The 14,668-nt window shown below is 40.6% G+C and overlaps 1 protein-coding gene across 1 annotated transcript in view; it reads right to left on the reverse strand.

Moving 5' to 3' along the window:
• The window catches only part of LOC147336528 (NACHT, LRR and PYD domains-containing protein 12-like), a 272,065-nt gene that overhangs the window by 236,226 nt on the left and 21,171 nt on the right, over window positions 1-14,668 (reverse strand). The window contains exons 6-8 of the mRNA XM_086286199.1: window positions 14,017-14,156; window positions 9,493-9,669; window positions 7,168-7,344 (exon numbers count right to left, since the gene is read on the reverse strand). Coding sequence (XP_086142325.1) covers window positions 7,168-7,344; window positions 9,493-9,669; window positions 14,017-14,156 — 494 coding nt within the window. The remainder of the gene's footprint in view (window positions 1-7,167; window positions 7,345-9,492; window positions 9,670-14,016; window positions 14,157-14,668) is intronic.

The raw sequence follows: 14,668 nt of genomic DNA on the forward strand, positions 1-14,668 counted from the left end.
GTGGATGTTTTGTCTTGCTTTGTTTTGTTTTTGTAAGAACAGAAGGATGACAGAGACTAAAGGGGGAGGCTGCAGCTTCACAGGAGTGTGAACTGCAGACTGAACCCTTTGGTTGCTAATTTTGAGTTACTGATGTTTGCATTAAGAAAATTGTGTTTAGTAGCTGTGTTTCGATTAATGTATCACATTATATTGTTGGGAATGTTAAATGCTAAAGTGAAGAAAAGGTTCGTTTTCACTCATGACTGAACAGGTTACTGTTAACCGTAGCAGGCCACTGTAAAAAGTCAATTAACGGTAATAGAAAAAAATAAAAAAATAAAAACCCTCTACTGAGATCTATGAATAACAGGGGAATGATAGACTTGTCACACTCAAAATGGAGATATGTAATGATAAACACTGGTCCCCGCCTTTTGGGTGTTTTCTTGAAATAGTCAGCAATTTAAAAGTAAGATAGAACTGACAGGGGCATGTGCTGAGAGGTGGTGCTGCACAAAAAACCAGAGCAAAATAGAGAAAATTATGGTGATTAGCTTTAGTAAATTCAAATTAAAATGTACCATTACACTCAGAGGATCAATACGAAAGTCAATATATGCTAATTTTGTTTGTGAGTACATGACTGGTGACTGATCTGTCCTGAGCATTTGTTTTTACAGCACCCACTTGATCACACCAACAGTTTCTCGCCACCGAAAGGGGGTACTGGCAAAGAATAGCGAGGAATATCATCAAAACTGGGAAAGGTAAGCCCCAAAGGGGGTGATAACACCACAACTTTCACTTATGGTCAAATTCTCAAACTTTGACCCCGAACTTGAAAAAATTCTTCAAACATTTAGAGACAGAGTGGAGGTCTAGATAAACATAATGTCGCAAACCACATAAGGATGGAGCATTTGAATCGATAGGAGGGGGAATTAACACGCAGTAAAATGTTGATCATGTTGATTATGTTTATTCCAGTGTGCAGAGCAAGATTATTATTATTAAAGAAAACAAATGAAATAACGAAAACTAGAAGTGGAAAAACATTTGCGTTAATGGAAATAAAATCAAAACAAAAAAAAAAGGAAAACTAACTAAAACTGTAATGAGTGTTCACAAAACTAACTAAAATTAACTGGATTTATAGCAAAATGTGTTTAGTTTCATTGATGTGTGCGTGCCCTACAATACACAAGTCAAGGCAGTACGTTAGTTGAGTCGTCTGTGTTGCTGCTCCGTCCACGCGCAGAAGCATGTCAGGAAAAGTCGGGAGAAAGCGCCAGAGTCCAATTTAGGATTACTTTGAATATGACTGTTTTTTAGACATAGCAAGTGTCTTGTAGTGGAATTATGAAATTTTTGTAAGCAGGATATTAAAACTTATTTATATAACAATATCATAAAAATGTAGATCAGGGATCAACTTAGAAGTCACTGACACTTCACTAGCTGTAAGCCATTGGTTCAGGAATAAGTGATGGCACTGAGCTCTCTATTTCACAAAAGTCAATTCATTTATGATATCTGAGGAAGTACTGTGATTTTTATTTGGAGACACAAAGGAACATTTGGCACTTCCCACATCTCACATATGTTTTACTGTTGCACCCACCCATTCTACAACTGAAATGCCTTGGACTGTTAACCATTTCAGGCAAGTGGAGTGAACCATATTTTGTTACACTCTCATCTGGTTGGGGCTTCCTTTTCTTGATTTTTGGAGAGAACTCTTCATTACTGGTATTATTCAGGTTTTGTACACATGTTTGTCCCAGGTTTCTCAGTCAAGAGGAGCTTGAACTCCAGATACTGTGAGTTCTTTTCGCACATTGAGATCATTGATAACTTTCAGCAACGACGTGATCTTGTAGAAACAATTAGGTGTCATGGATTCAGCTATAATTGCGACTCTTATTTTTTACTTTACTGGAAAACATTTCTGCATTTTATCCATATTTTATTTTTAACTCAAAATCAAAAATTCCAGATTCTCCTACATATCGGTTTTGGACCAGATAGGACGACAGATTTCAGGTGGCCCTGTGTTTTTCTCTATTACATCTGCCACTGCATCTCGATAATCTGTGTGGCTCTGTTAGATTTGTATTGTTGATTGTCATTTATGCTGAGAAATATTTACTTATATATGCTTAGAGTTTTGTAATTAGTTGTAGATTGGTAGAGGTTTTGATCCTTGATAGTCTGCAAACTTTGTGTGTATTAGACAGCACTTTGGGAGCATGAGAGGTCATACCGTGTCTTATTGTTTTATGGTAGGATTAACGTAGTTGCGTCTGTTCTAGTCTAAGTGCTCTTTGTTTAGATGAACTGCAGGACTTCCTCACCGTGTTATCTAGGATGAACCATCTAGGGTGAGGGGGAGGCTACCCTCTTCCTGACCAAGGATGTTTGACCCTTTGATCAGCAGTCCACACACACACACACACACACACACACACACACACACACACACATACATACATACATACATACACACACACACACACACACACACACACACACACACACACACACACACAGGCAAGGTACTCTTTGTGTGTATGTAGACGTCATATGTTAATGAACTTATGCATATTCATGTAACCTCAATAAAAGAACAGTGGTATGGGAGAACGGACGAGAGCAACTGGGGTCAAGCGAAGGAACGGTGCCTGTCCGGTTCTCTCCCGTGCACGAGTAACATGAAGAAGCTTGCCTACTTGTGTCTTGCTTTGCAGTGTAATTATATTGTCTTCAACGTTCCAGCGGATGGGTTCAAGCTACAAACCTATCAGGCTCCTCCTGTGTTTTCACCCTCTCCTATCTGGCTAACATGACTCTCATCTTCTGAAGAATCTATGTTTGAATCTCGCTCAATTATTCTGTTAAGAATTCTCTCTGCCTTTGTTAAAGAGTTGTCTACTAGGAAAAAGTGAAATAAATATAAGTACAAAGTCCCGACGTGCACTAGAGTACACATTAATAAATTAGTCATGTTCTCTGTGAAACTAAATAAGCCTAATTCTTAAGAACCCCTCAAATTATTTACTAGATGTTTATTTTTGAAAATTAATCAAAATCTGAGTTTAAAAAACATTTTAAATGTAAATATCATGCTTACCTTTCTTTCTTCCATAAAATGTGCTTGTGGGCATGCCAGCCATTTTGAAAAGGAAGAACAATTGGCAAGGCCGCACCCCCACACATGTGATAAAATTTTAACATCAGGACTTAGATGAGTGGCAAGTAGACTATGAGAGCTACCAGCAACAACTAGAGGTGTACTACAGTGCGCGAAAATGAATTACTGGGTCATCAGGGGGTATGAGGGACATTTATAACACGAAAATCCCACAAACCTTAAAGTGCACTTGAAGAACTCATCAGGGGGAGCATACTCCCCCTCCTCAAAGAGCTCCCCCACTCAACCCGCATCCCCGGACAAGGCAGTGTGATGCATCCCGAGACAACAGGACGGGGACATCTAAATAATTGTGTGAGTCAATGGCCTTCAAAAAGTTTATCAATTAACTTGAACCAAAATTAGGAACACCCGGTGCTGCAAAAGTTAATAGTCTCAATACCCAAGGATAAGCAGAAGAGCATGACTGATATGATGGAACTGGGATTTGGTTACACTTAATTTTTTGCAAAACACAACTAAAACACAACTAAACTAAAACTATAACTGGCACTACTCAAAACTAAACTGAAAGTAAGTATTTTCAGAAAATAAAAACTAGACTAAACTAGCAAACAATTGGTTAAAAAAAAAAAAAAATTAGAAACTGATACATAAATTTAAAATCTGGAGTCGAAACTAAATAAAAAATAAAAGCTAATGAAAATGGCGAAACGTTTATGACCCTGGTGCAGAGATTGGCAGATCTGACCAGGAGATGTTATAAAATGGATTGTCAGAACAGTCAGCGTTAAAGTCACTTTTGACAGTCCAGACTGGGGTGGTGTTGAACATCTTCGGGGCGGAAAAGGGTTGGTGTGACCAAGGCGTGGTTTGGCTTGTTGTATGTATATTTCAAGATGATATGGCTCTGGATGGACCAGTTACGAGGGCATGGACGGAGGACAGACTCATTACATGAGGAGGAGTTTCCTGGGATTGAAGATCCTCTGGGTGAGTGGTTGACTAAAAGCATGCATAAAATAAAAGCTATATTTCATTATTGATTGGTAATAGATTGATAAATTGGCCACATTTACAGCCGTATTGACTTGTTGTGGACGTAGTCGACTTCATGTTTAAGCACTCTAATTAACAGATTGAAAATAGAAACATTAAAGGAAGAATATGCAGCGCCACCCTGTCAGATGTCAGTCATGAAGGGGCTCAGTGATTAATTAGGTGAGCTGCATTCATGGCTGACTCATAGCAGAGTTTCCCCTGCTGTGGTCAGTGAGGGAAAAAACAGGGGGAAGTCAAATTTAAGAGAGCCATTTATAAACGTTTATGTGTCAAGTTAAACGGGACAAAAGGGGGTGTTTTACTGTTATTTTCACATCGGCATTATTATTGCATCAGAATCATATAACAAGCATTGCATTAATCATTTATTGAAGCTTTTGACAGTATACTAACATTTGTGTTCCAGTGATTTTTATAACCTCAGGTTGATCTTCTATTTACAGGTGTTAGGATAATCATATAATCTTTCTTTGCAGGTGTAACCATGATCATTTTTATACATGTTGCAGTTTGTTGCTCATTATAGAGTTGTGCTCAGGTTAATAAAGGTTAAAAGCTACAGTCAGCGCGATGTTTGGCTGATCTATGGACTGGAGTGACTTAGAGCAAAGAAGGCCGCACGTGCTTACATAACACTGATATCATGCTATTTTTTGTGATCTTTTATTCGATTATATCTTTGAGTTAAGTTTTAAGTAGTGGCAGTTAATTAAACGACATTCATTAAAATATTAAATACCTGAGTCAGAACATTACACGCAGATCACCTTAACAATCTGGGAAACCTTGTAGCTGCCTAACCTTTTCTTTTAATGTTCTAGCTCCGTTGATTTGGCACATTGGAATGTGTCAAAAAAGGGGGGAAGTTAGGTTTTAACATCAAACAGGGGTTAGATGAACATTTCTATGACTTCATTTTATGTTTTTAATAACTTAGGAATGGTAAAGCTTAAGCTAATAGCAGCCCGAGAAGTTTCCGGACTTTTGTAGAGAATCAGTGAGAAGCATAAATCATTATTTCCATGTTTAAGCATTAATCATTGAAATGAACTGAATTAATTAGACAAATTAATAATTTTCAGACACACCTTGCAATTGTGCTTATGATGAGTTGGCACTTGGTCTTTTGAAGGTCATAAGCTTCGTTCGGCGTGATGGTTCGGACTGATATATTGCAGGTATTGACTTTGAGTGCAGAGGGCTAAATGCAAACACGCTTACACACACATAGGATATGATTAGAATAAATCCCTGGGACATTCTGAATGTTTTAAACCAATTCTGAATCACTAGAAGGTCAGTAGATAACAACATTAGATTATTAGAGCTAGGCAGAGAGGTGTTTTGGTTTTCTGTCTCTTACAGAGAAAGGAACAGACACCAGACGAGGTCACAGATATACGGCGATCCTTCGCAGCGGAGACAGACACAGTGACTGCTGAGACACCAACTGGGTCCAAGGGTCATGGCGTTTGGGCTCCGATTAGTCACCTCAAAGGATGGATCCCATAAACACAGCAATAACCATGAAGGGGTTGGCGGAAATCCGGGAACACCAGACCAACGAGGTTCGAGAGGCTCTTGGGCAAGAGGGTGACATGTTCCTGTTCCCTTTTCTGGAGGATACACAGGACACACCAGACCCGAGGATACACAGATCGTTGTTTGAAATCGGGGCAGAATAATCCCCTGAACTGTGCCACGACTGAAGGGTTGTCTAACCCCTTAGGTTGAAGAAAGAAGAGCAGAGGATCACCTAACTGGAAGACACTGGTGGCTGCAGCAATAAAATAAAGGCTAAAAGCTCCTTGGACAGGGGTTCTAGTCTGAGTACGTCTGAAGGGTATAAGGTAGCACCAAATAAAGCTGTGGGAGAACTGGGGAGTGTCATCTGTACCTGCTACTGTTGTCATAATAGTTTTTCTTGCACCTGACTTGCGCAAACACAGAGGTCCTCTCACATATGGTTTGCCCATCAGGGGGACAGAGGGCCTCAGGAGTGAGAAGAAATGAACCCAGCCACATTGGATTACAGGGTGTAGGTGAGCTCATTATTCTAACGAGCTCATCAGGGGGAGTGTGAGATTATAATATTATTTTATGTCATGTTATGCCCCTAAGTAAAGATTGTGAATTATTATGTAGTTTTAGTTTGCATTATTCTCCTGAATTAGAAGAAGCTGATAACTATTGCATTTGTTAAACTGGTTTGCATTACATTAAACTGCTGATTTATTGTGAATGAGTGATATTGTGTATGATGCATTAAACTGCTGAGTTATAAGAAATACTGTTTGCAGAAAGTCATCGCCTTATTTGTCTGATTAGAAGAGAACATGCTGGAGTTTTCTGCCCCATCTCAGCAGGAGCAGATAAACAGGGAGCCAAGCTCGTAGCTTAGGCGCCGTGTGAGAGAAAGCATGTGAATGTTTAGGCTTTTATGATAAGGTGGGGGCACCAGAGGCTATAAGAGTTTGATCAATGCTCCACCATTTTGAGATCTGATGCTGTCTGCATACAGTGTCCATCTCCCACGCGTGTGTTCATTAAAATCATTGTTTGACTCAACCCGGTCGGACCAGTGTTGTTATTGTGGTTTTTCCTCTTGTGTCCATCCCCAATTTTGAACTCGTAACAATGATGTGTGTATGTTTGTGTTGGACTGCTGTCTGTAAAGCAAACGCACATTTTGCTTTGGATTTCAGTGTCAGACAGACTTTAAGGTGGAATGAAGAGTTTGAGAGTTTCACAGTGAATTATCCAGTGGAGGATTTTTCTTCTTCTTTGAAGGTTTGAAATGTGAACATTGTTCTGCTGCAGTCAATGGACTAAACCAGAGAAGAAGAAAACAGACTTTACCATGAAGATCCTCAGTGTGGATCAGTATAATATCAGCCTGATGTCTGCAGTTTAGTGTCAGCACAACTTTCACATCATATTCATCTCAGCACAACTAAAACATGCTGACTGACCTCAGAGTTTCAAGTCCACATCCTGGACTCTCCAGGAAACCACACAGATGCTTCACTCCTGTATCCTGCAGCTTGTTGTTGTAGCTCAGGTCCAGCTGTCTCAGATGGGAGGGGTTGGACTTCAGTGCTGCTGCCAGATAATCACAGCTGATCTCTGACAAACCACAGCCCCTCAATCTGTATAAAGAATGAAAGATGTAAGTTGATTAGACAAAGTGTGAGCTTGAAATCATTCAGTGTTTCATCATCTTTTCAGAGCTGAAGAAGGTTCAGAATGTAGAAGTTTAGAAAATGGAAACTCCAAACAGCTGAAGCCAACAGGAAGCAGCTTCAAACAAACACAACAAGAGAAAAAACTCTGAATGTTTCACATTAAAGTCGTACATTTCTCATAAAAACAGGACAAAGACTTGAAAAAGTCGTGTTTTTCCTTCCAGGAACCACAAGGCTTCACTTTTAGAGGTGAAGTGTGAAAGAAATGGACATATTTGAAGTCCAACACCTTTTTCCAGTCACATTATAAAAGCAGACAAACTACAAGCTCATTTTCATTCCAACAAGTCATCTTCTGACCTGGACTAACAACACTGGTCTCTATGTGCAGCTGGCTGTGAGACCAGTGCTCAGGGACCGTCTACAAAGTGCAACACTGAAAGAACATCACACACTCATTTGCTTCCAGCACTTTCACACAAACATCTACTGTCATTATTGTCACCAAACTCTGTGGATCCTTTATTGCAAATTGAAATGGGATCAAATGGTCAGACAAAAGAGGGTTATGAGGAAATATGATGAAATGTTGTGTATTAGCAGCAAGTTATGGAATCAGAAACCAAACAAAATGATTGACAAACATGTTTTTACAAACTCAGTGTTGGACTTGGATCAGCAGGATAAGCTGATGTTTAAAGGCATTTGAGTGTCGCTGTATGAGAGTCCAGTTATTACTCAATATTTATGGATGATGTTCTTTCAGTGTTGCACTTTGTAGACGCTCCCTGAGCCTCACAGCCAGCTGCACATGGACCAGCTGACATTACCCAGCATTAGAGGCGGGTATAAAAAAAATGGATTTTCCTATTTAAATGGTTTTAATTTGAATAAAGCGATGTTGATTCATTCAATCCTGAATCGATTTTTAATATAAATGTATTTTGCCAGAATCTCAGGTTAAAGCTCCCAAAAGTATTTCAACAACAACCAAACAGATAAAACAGTAAATGAGAGCAGCTAAACACACAAAGATGGAAACACAGAGCGTGGATCGTTCACTCGATGGCACGTACACGGACACGCCGTCAGGGCTGAAAGTGGAAAGCTCACAGATCCTGAAGCTGCAGGTTTCATCTGTCTCCAACCAAAACTGACTGAACCAGCAGCAGAAGAAGATCCAAACTACGCTTTACGTTTGATGAACATCGTCATGAATTCTCTCTGACTTTGACCTTTACTTCCTGCACAGCTCTCTCTCTCTCAGTGTACTTCAAGAACAGTTTACCTTCAAAAATCTGTTTCCTGCATTATTCACTGCTTATTACGCACCAGTCTGCTGTTGTGTTCACTGCTGTCGGCCTCCGAAAACAAAGCCTCATTTCTGCTGTTCAATACTGAAGAAATGTAAACCTTTTAAAATGATGACAGATTACAAACTCTCAGCTGTGTCTGTAATCAAACCTCTGTAACTTTGCTTCATTTCAGCAGCATCAGCTCATGTTCACATGTTGATTCATGGTTTGCTTCAGTTTTTGATGGACTGCAGAATATTTTGAAGGTTATCTGCTATAAAAAGCCAGAACAGGAAAATCTGCTTCATGTGTTTCTGTTTGATCCTCAGTGACTTTGACACAAAGGCCTCTGCTGTGATGATCACACCTCTGATCAAGTCTCACAGTGTCAGCTTTGTTTTTATACATATGGATATGTGCTGATAAATGATCAGAATTACAATATTTCCCACTGTCTGCTGTGTGCCGTGACCTTTGACCTGCTAAAGACAGTCAACTGTGGATTATTCATTGTTGTGTCTGATACTTAGAACTGTGAGGAAGAACACTACACAGTTAATCAGGGTCCCCTCTCTCTGAATCAGGAAAGGTGGGCAGGCCGCGTGTGGGCCGCGGGCCATACGTTGAGTCTCACTGTTTGAAATGTGAACATTGTTCTGCTGCAGTCAATGGACTAAACCAGAGAAGAAGAAAACAGACTTTACCATGAAGATCCTCAGTGTGGATCAGTATAATATCAGCCTGATGTCTGCAGTTTAGTGTCAGCACAACTTTCACATCATATTCATCTCAGCACAACTAAAACATGCTGACTGACCTCAGAGTTTCAAGTCCACATCCTGGACTCTCCAGGAAACCACACAGATGCTTCACTCCTGAATCCTGCAGCTTATTGTTGTTACTCAGCTCCAGCTCTCTCAGATGGGAGGGGTTGGACTTCAGTGCTGCTGCCAGATAATCACAGCTGATCTCTGACAAACCACAGCCCATCAATCTGTATAAAGAATGAAAGATGTAAGTTTATTAGACAAAGTGTGAGCTTGAAATCATTCAGTGTTTCATCATCTGTTCAGAGCTGAAGAAGGTTCAGAATGTAGAAGTTTAGAAAATGGAAACTCCAAACAGCTGAAGCCAACAGGAAGCAGCTTCAAACAAACACAACAAGAGAAAAAACTCTGAATGTTTCACATTAAAGTCGTACATTTATCATAAAAACAGGACAAAGACTTGAAAAAGTCGTGTTTTTCCTTCCAGGAACCACAAGGCTTCACTTTTAAAGGTGAAGTGTGAAAGAAATGGACAAATTTGAAGTCCAACACCTTTTTCCAGTCACATTATTAAAGCAGACAAACTACAAGCTCATTTTCATTCCAACAAGTCATCTTCTGACCTAGGGCCCGTTCTTCGTACCTCGCTAGGTAAGTTAGCTGGATTAGATTGTTGACGATTTCGCGTGATCTTGGATCGTTCGGTTCCCCGAAGCTCATCCGGGACTTGCTGTCATAGCAACAGAGCCGTAAGCGTAAACCTGCTCGGGAGCAGGTTTACTTTATGTAAACAGGATTAGATCGCGGCCACGCAGGTATGTCCGCTTCATTTATATGAAAGCAACAGCGATATTCCACCACTGTTTCACCATAAATAAATATTATCAATGTAACTAAAGATAATGCAGCACTTGATCCTTTCATTGAAGTCACACAGATACATACAGGTCATTTCCTAAAAAAAAGGAAATGTACTATTAACATCCTATTACATGTATGTGATTATTCCAGATGTAATTCATATTTCAGAGTAGTAATTGTAAATTACTTCGTGTAATCAAGATGAGAGACCACGGCTATAAAAGCGAAGGTGGATTTGGGAAGTCTGTCGCAGCTATGTCCTGTCCGTATACGCGAGCCACCCATTGCGGAAGGTGCAAGATTGATAAGGAGAGTTTTCAGAATCCAGCGTATATTGCGGGATAGACAGGATCCTTTAGCTCAGCGCGACAGTGTGCTCATTGACAGATATCGATATTCCCGTGAGGGTATTATTTACTTAACCAACTTGTTGACGAGGGGGTGCAGGACCACCACCTGTCTTTTTTTTGCTCTGCCCTTTTCTTGGTTGCTGTTATGAACAAACAAACAGATTATTTCAGGGTCTCTTTCCAAGAGACTAAAAGCAATATAAGTGATAAATATTACCATTCTGTAGAATATTCTTATATTTCACTTTTACTTGTTCCCATGTTCTAGTGGGTCCTGTTGTGGCTCTAATGTGAAAGAGGATATAATGTAACATAATATAATATAATGTAATATAATATTGGATAATATAGTGTAATATAATATGTTGTGAATTTTAGCACTACGGTTAGCATTTACAGGATATTGTTTTGTAGTGATATTATACAGGAAAACTGTTACTCAATAAGGCCCATTTACTAGTTGTCTTTCTCTTTCTCTGTGTCCCAAGAATTAATGTGTAAGAATCACAGGCTGGTACTTCAAGGTCGAAAATACCACAGAGATCACCTCCTTATTCCCATCCTCCCTTCTTTATCTCTTAGAAAAGAGCTTGTTAAAGGCCAGGTGGTTCGTTTCAGAATTCACTAATGAAAGAACTCTGTATTCTATGTCTAGGAGTGTATTTTTTGCTGGGATGATCATAAATTGTAGCTGAACTGATAAACTACACAAAGGATACTTCTTTGCTCAGAGGGCAGGAGGACGTTTCCTTATTTGGTCTGTACCGGTTTGAACTGAGAACCTGCTGACACACGAACCTTTTTTTTAAACTGTTGTATGATGATATTAGACTGAAGATTCTGTGACTTAACAAGGCTCTTTATGTTAACCGTTATTTTCTCTTGCCTTGTCAAATCAAGATTTATGGTGTGAAAGTAGATGCTAAGGTTGGAGGGAAAACACCAACAAATCACTCTTTTACCTATCACTCCCTTGCAGAAGATGTTTATGTGAAGACCATCTGGTTTTTGTGTCAGAACTCAGAATGTAGGAGACCTCTGTATAAGATTTATAGGTCTTGTGAGTACATCTTTATTGCCCTTGCTGAACAAAGGATTCCAACTGTCAGAAGGACACCACCTCACCCAGTGGGCAGGGTCTGAACTGAAACTTGTTGTCTGCCTATAAAAAACTGCTGCACAAAGAATAAACTTTGAGTTGATTTTGGGAAAGCAACCTGAACAGTCTCTGTATCATTTTGTTCTCCTAACTGCTCCCGACGTCGTAATTAACCCGCTGATGGTATATTGCTCAGTGTTACTTGAGAATATATTGCTGAGTGTTACTTAAGAACAATTTTGAATCTTATAGGGTAAAGACAAGGCTAAGCCCACGCCTTTTATGACGGAGTTTCTTTCATAATACATCTACCCTACCGCCTACTGGTGTTGGCCAGAGGGGCCGATGGTGCGATATGGCAGCCTGGCTTCTGTCAGTCTGCCCCAGGGCAGCTGTGGCTACAACTGTAGCTGCCTCCACCAGTGTGTGAATGTGAGAGTGAATGAATAGTGGCATTGTAAAGCGCTTTGGGTGCCTTGAAAAGCGCTATATCAATCCACTCCATTATTATTGTTATTATTAGATTACTTACGAGTTTAATTTGTCAGCAACTTTCTGCCAGCCCTCTCTCCTTGCTTTTGCAGCCTTTGCAGTGTTCCCTTGCGTTCTGATTAAACTCTGAAACTCCTGAAATCCCTCACTCAAGAGTTCTTGCTCTGCTGCCGAAAAATACCGAGCGCGCTCCTTCGACATTTTCGCCAACCAATCAGAGGGTTGCCGATCAATGTTTCTACTATCGATGCGTAGCCCCTTTTACGACACTCAGTGATCTCACATTACTTCATCCAGCTGTACTAATCGTCAACAGCAGGTGTGTTCGGAGAACCAGATTAGCGAGCTCACGGTTAGCGCGATGATTTGGTCTTGGATGTGTCATTTGATCTTGGATGTAGTAAGCGACGTACGAAGAACGGGCCCCTGGACTAACAACACTGGTCTCTATGTGCAGCTGGCTGTGAGACCAGTGCTCAGGGAGCGTCTACAAAGTGCAACACTGAAAGAACATCACACACTAATTTGCTTCCATCATCCAACCTGAAGAGGAAACAGAGACGCCTCCCCTTCAAAGTAAAAGCTGCTCCTTTTGGACACAGTATCAAAGAAAGTCTACAGTATAACATAGAAAAGACAGAAACAAGTTTTGGTTGTTTTTAAATTGTAAAGAAATGAAACTACACTAAGCTCAATTATGTGACAGACATTTCATCCCATGTCAGTTTGGCCTCATCCTGGGCCGGATTATCCAGCACACACTCTGACCACAGGCCCAGGGGCCACGCACAGCTGGGCTCCATCCAAGAGACAGGAAACAACCCAACACAATAATAAAAAGCACCATGTGATCTTCTTACATCTTCAAGACAAACATAGTAAAAACATGAGCATATTTGTTTCCTGATAAAATGATGTGACAGGTAGAACAGAGTAAAGTGGTGGTGTTACAGCCTTTCTCCCCTCTGCTGCCGAGGCTGTTAGTCTCTCCCAAACTCAGCTACAGGACTTCCAAATGAATGAAAGCAGCAGAAGTGGCTTTACAAATGAAAGAGGAAGAGGAGAAGAAGAGGAGAGGGAGGCCACCCTGACCATCACTCCAGCTGAAAACATCACACTTCCATTAAAGTTGGTGAGACAATGATCAGCAGGATGAGCTGCTGGCTAATCTGGAGGCTGTAGCAGCAGCTCACAGTCACAGTGGATTTCCACTCATGAAAAAGCTCTGGCTGCTTCATTTCTCATCTCATATCAGAGACTTTAATGCTTCACTGAAGCTGTACTGTGATGCTCCCATATCCCAGTGAGGCCTCCATAATGATTTCAGCTGTTCTGTACACACACTGTGTGCCCTGTATGGCTCAAAGTCTCTGCAGCCTGTTTTTATCTGCTATCATCAGATCTTCATCATCCTCATTCACATCCCTCACACACTCTACAGCCTCATCACCACTGACTTCATCTTCACTGACTGATGGAGCACAACATGAACCTGTGGAGGCTGAAACACTGTCCTGTCAAACATCTCCCCGTCACCACTCCACTTCTGTCAGCCTTTAAATGAACCCTGCTCAAGTCTGTCACTTCTGTTTGGAGCCAAAAGGAAAAACTGTTGTTCAGTCGTTTGGAACGACAAAACATTTCTTAAAGCACTCAAACTTCTTCACATTTGTCTTCAGACACATCCTGAACATTTAGGAACTAAAGAAAGTTTCAAACATCAAAGACCTGAAATATAGAAAAACTACAACAGCCGCAGTCAGTGAACTCACCTCAGAGTCTCCAGTCGACAGTTTGGACTCTCCAGTCCAGCACACAGAAGCTTCACACCTGAATCCTGCAGGTTGTAGTGTTTACTCATGTCCAGCTCTGTCAGATGGGAGGGGTTGGACTTCAGAGCTGAGGCCACAACTTCACAGTGAGACTCTGAGAGTCCACACTCAGTCAGTCTGTGATGATAGAAAATATAAAATGTGTTATTATAAAAGCAGAAAATCTGCATTATAAACACAGACTGAATGTATATGAAGACAAAACAGAGTGAGGTCATAATCTGATGAATCTGCTCTTCACATCTGTGCTTCAGCTCCTCTTACTGTGTTTGACATGACACAACGATTGAGTCTCTCTCAGACCTGCAGACTTTTAATGAGAATCTTTGTTTGGCTTTAATCTGCAGATGAAGGAGGAAGATGGTGTCACATTTAGGCTTCCATAATGTCCACAGTCTGTCACTGAGATCTGATCCAGAGTCAGAGTGAAGACACACATTTGGACTGTTTCCTGTTTTGACTCCAGAACATTTTGAATGAGTTCAGCTCAGTGAAGAGTTCCAGCTGGAAAGATGATCTTTGTTTGCTACCTGCTGTCAGGTACGACTGTTCACATCCACACGCAGGAAAAACCAGCTGACTGTTACCAAAC

This window comes from Aulonocara sp. 'chitande type north' Nkhata Bay, linkage group LG3 (genome assembly GCF_057382095.1).
Source record: "Aulonocara sp. 'chitande type north' Nkhata Bay isolate Kocher_YH1m ecotype deep benthic linkage group LG3, A_spYH_male_GT1.1, whole genome shotgun sequence".
NCBI classification, from domain to species: Eukaryota; Metazoa; Chordata; class Actinopteri; order Cichliformes; family Cichlidae; genus Aulonocara; species Aulonocara sp. 'chitande type north' Nkhata Bay.